Source organism: Propithecus coquereli, unplaced genomic scaffold (assembly GCF_000956105.1).
Source record: "Propithecus coquereli isolate 6110/MARCELLA unplaced genomic scaffold, Pcoq_1.0 Scaffold341, whole genome shotgun sequence".
Lineage (NCBI taxonomy): Eukaryota > Metazoa > Chordata > Mammalia > Primates > Indriidae > Propithecus > Propithecus coquereli.
Window position 1 is genome coordinate 2,660,509 of NW_012149075.1, and position 5,884 is coordinate 2,666,392.

A 5,884-nucleotide genomic window follows, 5' to 3' on the forward strand; every position below is an offset into this window, starting at 1 on the left:
TTTTTTTTTTTGGTTAACATTTCCCTACATTTCTCTTAAGTATACATCTAGGAGTGTAGGAGTGGAATTTCTGGGTCATAGAGTAGTATGTTTAGCTTGATAAACTGGCAAAGTTTCCAAAAAACTGTTGCATCTTTTTACACTCCCCCAGCAGTGTATGAGTGTTAAAGCGAGATCTTTTGCCACCTGTATTACTTTCATAGCACAAACCTAATAAGGACTTTTTAGAGTATTGACTGTTACATCTACTCAAATAAAAATAAGAAAAATCTGAAACAAAATCACCTGTCTGGAAATTCTCCTGAAAGGCAAGAGATGTGCTACTCGGATCTGTGGCATCATCTGGCAGGTTCTACTTAAGTTTTCCAGGACAGCAAAATGCTTATCAACCTCGCCACAAGTTTCAGTGGCTTGAGCTACGGGGATCAATTTCTCTTTCTCCTCTCTTGCCTGTAACTCAAACCTCACAGTGAGGAGAGGGAGGGGGTGTTAGAAATGTGAGACTGCGTCAGTTTCATTCATAACAAGCATTTATTACACACTGCGTGCCCGTCACCTTGCTAGACACAATGGTGCAGAGACAGGATGTGGAAGATTCCGTTCTTGTGCTCAAGTTCTCGAGTTGCTCACGACCTAGATGACAGGTACAAGATGGCAACTCTTCCTCTGTCCACTGTGGAAAGATTGGTGTTGTTCCGGAGTCTGCCCTTTGTCCTTGTTGTGTCTATTCCACATGCCCTCCCTGGGTCATCTCATCTGAGCCCATGATTTCGACTAACCACCATACCTCCCTCCCAAATCACTACGCCTGGGCTGAGCTCACTCCTAGGCTCCGGATGTATGTTTTCCAACTGCTTCTGTCCTCAACTCCCCTCTACTGCACAGAATTCACATTTAACTCATCAGTAAATTTTGTTAACTTCACCTTTGAGATATAGCCAGAATCCTAATATTTCTCACCACTTCCACCTTCATGACCCCGTCGAAGCCACAGTCATCTCTGGTCTGCACTATCGTAGTACCTTTTCCAAACCAGTATCACTATCTTACTGCTCTTTATTCATTTCCCTTTCTTTCAGTAATAGAAATTTGAATTTCCTTTGGTGAATGTGACTATGAAGGTCCCAGTAGATGATAAATCTAAGGAAAGTTTAGCAAAAGTTATATATAAAAGCTTGGGCTGGGTTGAAGGAAACAAGCAGGAATGATGGTATGACACCCTGAGGCTGGCAATGGAGGGAAGCCATGATCACCTCTGGGGCAGGAGAAGGGAGAATTTATCAGAACTAGGAAAGAGTACCTGTATGAAGAAGGTCACTTGACAGATGCTTCAGTAAATGTATGTAACCAACCTGCAGCAACCTAGAAAAGAAGGAGCCAGTGGAATAATACCCTTACTTCATCCCCCAACCCTCTTATCTTATTTCTGATAGCTTCTATTAGATGAATTCAACTGTAAGCCAAAGGACAAAGGACCTATTGAAGCAGTCCATGCTGGTTGGCCTCTTGAGGTACAAATCAGGAAGGAAAAGGGTAGAGAGTAGATGTGGAGAAATCAACAGAAAATATCTAGCACAGGAAGCCACCTCTCCCCAACCCCAGTTCCTGAGATTTGAGAGGAGCTGACCTCGCCCCAGCTCCAGAGGTGAGCACATGACCCAGGCCTGGGCTGTCAGAATATTCCATGCCCCTTCTCAAGAGAATGGTTTAGTGATACACAAATAATGTAAATTAGACGAATGAGATGCAGTCCTGGGACTTTTGTTGATAGCATGGGGGAAAAGAAACTGTCTGCTGGTAACGGTGTGATTTGAAGTTGTAAGCAGCCATCCTGCCATCTCATAGGGAAATGCAGCCTGAGAATGAAAAGTCAATACAAAGGGAAATAGAGACAAGAAATGGAGATAAAAGACTAAATTCTGATGTCACAGTTTAAACCCCTGGATCCAGCCATGCCTGAAGCCCTCAACTTTTCTGTTATGTGAGTCATGTGAGTCAATGAATTCCATTTGTTGCTTACCCCAGTTTGCGTGATGTATTGTATGCAAAAAAAGAGACTCTTGAATAATACTTGATGATGCTTACCCCAAAGACCAACCCAAAGATATACCTATATACCTCTAAATATGCTGTTATTTCCATAGAATGATCTGTTTCATTTCCTCCACCTAGAGAACTCCTACTTAAATATCCTCTTAACTACAAAGTCTTTCCTGACCTATGCAGATAGGATTGCTCACTTCCTCTGCTTTGCCAGCACTTTGCAAATGTCTCTATTAGTGCATACATACAATTGTTATCACAATCACTGTCCCCCCTACCTGTGAGCTCCTCAAGTGGCAGATTTGTATGAGTCTTACCTTTGCAAGCCCAACACCCAGCACCTGGCCTAATACCTCAGGGAAACTGAGTTAAACAAAGCTAAACTGGTCTTTTGACTTAGGACCTCTCAGAGTCCCATTTTTTGTGTTTATGTCTCCATGGATCCCCAAGCAGGGGTACAGAAGCAGCAGCTTCCAAACTCGTTTGCTATAAAAACTCAATTTTTGCAGAAGTTGCTGTGTTAGGAAAATTTAGAGAAGAAAAAATTACTACAGCTCTTAGGGTGACCTTGACAAAGGAAGTGGCTTGCAATTCATACTTGTTAAATGAATAAAAGTGAAGAATTTGGTTAAGCCAAGATGAGGAGCAGGAGAAGAAGGAGCAGAAGACAGGAGGGATGACTTCTTGGACCTATCTCTGCCACGGTCTGGGGGCCAACTGCTAAGGAGCCATTGCAGTCATAATCCAACCCCGTTTCCTTGGTTTAAATCTAACAGCCATTAGACGCAGTCTACACAATTTAGTCCATATTCCTACCCCATGAGCAGGTGCTGAGTGCCTGAGTGCCTTTGATTTTAACCTTCGCTTTGCCCTAGAGGGGGCCATGAGTGAGTGATCAGAGCTGATTTTCTTCTAACTGCACATCCTTAACGATGGGAGCCCAGACAAGCTCCTTTCCTGCTCTGTGTCCCTGTTTCCCTCCCCTCAATCTAAGGGAAGAGACACCAGCTCCCTTCCAAGTTGGGCTCAGGTACTTTGTAAAAATAGTGATAACAACAATAATAATAATAATACCTGTCAGTGTAAGCACTGGTCCTACCACTGTCTTTGCATAATTCACTGAACCGCTTAGACCCTGGCTCTTCCCATGTGCGAAATCGGCATAATGATGTCCCACTGCCTCCTCAGGCTTCTGAGACAATCGGGCAAGACTGCGTGCGTTGAAGTGTTTTGTAAACGAAAAACAAAGCATTAAAAAAGGTAAATATCATCACTACTGTGCATAAGGCATAGCGTGAGGGGTAGTAACAGGAAGAGGAGAAAGGGGAGGAGGGTGAGCAGGAGGAGAAGGAGGGGGAGCAGAGCGAGCAGGAGGATTACGAAGGGGAAGGAGGAGGAGGGAAAGGGAGAGGAGGAGGAGCAGGAGGAGGAGGCGGCGGCCGGGGCAGTAAACCACCAGGGTTAAGGGTCCCGGATGTGGAGTCACACCCTGGGTGCTACCTACAGCTCAGCTACCTAATAGCCACCTCGCCTCGGGCAATTAGGCACAAGGAAGCTGCTCCTCATCTATAAGGTGGGGGCGACAATATCCGGTTCGCTGGTTACTGCGAGGTGAAATGAGGTGAAGCTCACAAAGCACTGGGCGCAGTGTACATAGTAACTGGCCCTGGGTAAATGTTCACGATATTCCTGTTAACTACTCTTGTGACCGTCAACGTGGGGCCAGTAGGGAAAGGAGATAAAACTACTCTGGTCACAGTGGAATACAATAAGGTCACCAAGGGACTTGTTTTCGGGGGAACCTAACGCCCCCGCCTCTGCCCCTTTTGAAGAGACCGAGACTCCGGAAGGAGCGGGCGGAGCGCGCGTGCCCGAGACGCCCCCGCCCCCGCGCGCCCCCGCGCGCCCCCGCCCCCGCCCCCGGCCGGCCTCCGGCGCCTGCGTCGGACGAGCGGGGGCGGGACAGGCCGCGCGGGGGCGCGCGCGGTGCCGGCCGCCTAGCTCAGGCCCAGGTGCCGCCCGCGTCTCCGCCGAGGCTGCGGCTCCCGCGGGCGTCGAGGGCGTGGCGGGCGAGCTGCGGGCGGCCGCGCGGCTCCCGACTCTGTCCCGGCCCGGGCCCCCGCGCAGCCAGGCTCCAGTGCAGCCCCGCCGCCGCCAGGCCTCTCGGCTCCTCCGGCTTCCGTCCTGCCGGGCAGGGCGCAGGTGAGTCTCCCCTCGCAGGCGGGGCCGGCGCCCGGCGACTCGGAGCCGGTCTGCGGCCGGCCGCGGTGGGACCCCGGGCGGGGGCGAAAAGTTAAAAAAAAAAATAAAAAAGAGAAGCCGCTGGAGATGCCCGGGAGGAGTGGGCTCCCCCGAGCCGAGACCCCGCAGGTGTTGCCGCGACCCTGCCTCCCGCCCCAGCCCCGGTGGTGCCCAGGCTCTTCTCCGGTAGCCTCTGGGTGGTGTCCTGGAGAACAAAACGAAAATTTTTTTTAAAAATTGTTTTCTCTCCCCCACCAACAGCAGTTTTCTCCCATCAACTGCTTGACTCTTTGACGAGCTGACAGGCCCAGCCCACCCCTGAGGGCCGGAAAGGTGCAGCCGATAAAACGGGGACAGCCCGAGGGCGGAAGCCCCTCTCTCTGTCTCTCTCGCCCCCTTCCTCCAGGGTGCGGGCAGAGCCGTCGCATCGGTTATTCCCCAACTTCTTGAAACTTGTGCATCTGCTTCCGTCCGCTGCCAGGACAGGTAGAGCCACAGAGGTCTGTTTCCAGGGTGCTTCGTGCCGGCTTCGTGCAAAATCTGATCATCTCCCTTAGAGATTAGGATTCTGGCGTGGGAAGCAGTTCAGATTCGTGTTTCAGATGCAAACTAGGATTAAAGTGTTTTCGTGGAGTGCTCAGAGCCAGAAATATTCGCTCCCCTTTTTATCGAAAGCTAGCTAGTACACCAAATTTATCTGAACTTTTCATAAAAATCTGTGATGTGCTATGTGGCAAGAGAAGCAACTGATTTGTCTGTAGCTGTGATTACATACGACTTAAAATAATTTATTTTAAGGCTATTTCCTTAGCTTTGGTTCAATATATTGAACTGTATAAACACATTAAGAGTCAGGATCTAGGTGTTTGTACATCAGACAAATTGGTTGATTTTGGTGGGGATTTTGTGCTGGTATTCTAGAAATGGACTTTCGATGCAGGAAGATTGTGGAAAGCCTGAAAACCAAGAGCCCCTTCATCATCTTTACATTTTACTGCATTGGCAAGCCTTTTGTTTCTTCACCTGGGAAGAGATTTCTCCTACTATAGAAATGTAACAAACTTTTAAATATATGAACATTAGGTAAAAAAAAAAAAATGAGGACATATTTCGTCTGGCATTAGTGGAGTTCTAGGTTGAAAAACTTAAACATCATGAAAAATATTGTGACTTGGAAATCCGTTGGACTTGAAACCTGTGAAATAGTAGAAGCTCTGAAGTTCGATACTGTTTGTTACTTAGACCTAAAAAACCACAGAAGGTGGAGGGGCAGACAGTGCTCTTCACTTTTTCCCTAGAATGTAGAGGTTATATTGAGAGGAAATGAGTTATGTACAGCAAAACAGAGCATCAGTCTTTTATATCTCTACTTCAATTATTCTTTAAACCCTGTTGTTTTCATATGTTCTGACAGTTGATTTTGGTTTATTTCTATTATCTATCTCATGCTAATACCACTATTCCTGGTGTAGCAGGAACTTTGATAATAATAACAGGACCAATTCTACATTATTTATGAAAACAGGGCATACATCATTGAAACATACAAAATACAAAAATTGAATTTTCACCTCTTTACTGTTACACCAAATTTTTTTTT

The 5,884-nt window shown here is 47.2% G+C and overlaps 1 protein-coding gene across 1 annotated transcript in view; it reads left to right on the forward strand.

The window, feature by feature from the left end:
• Nucleotides 1–2,926: 2,926 nt before the first annotated feature.
• RCAN3 (RCAN family member 3) overlaps nt 2,927–5,884 on the forward strand; it is a 51,983-nt gene continuing 49,025 nt past the window's right edge. The window contains exons 1-3 of the mRNA XM_012650867.1: nt 2,927–2,930; nt 3,876–4,245; nt 4,691–4,784. Coding sequence (XP_012506321.1) covers nt 2,927–2,930; nt 3,876–4,245; nt 4,691–4,784 — 468 coding nt within the window. The remainder of the gene's footprint in view (nt 2,931–3,875; nt 4,246–4,690; nt 4,785–5,884) is intronic.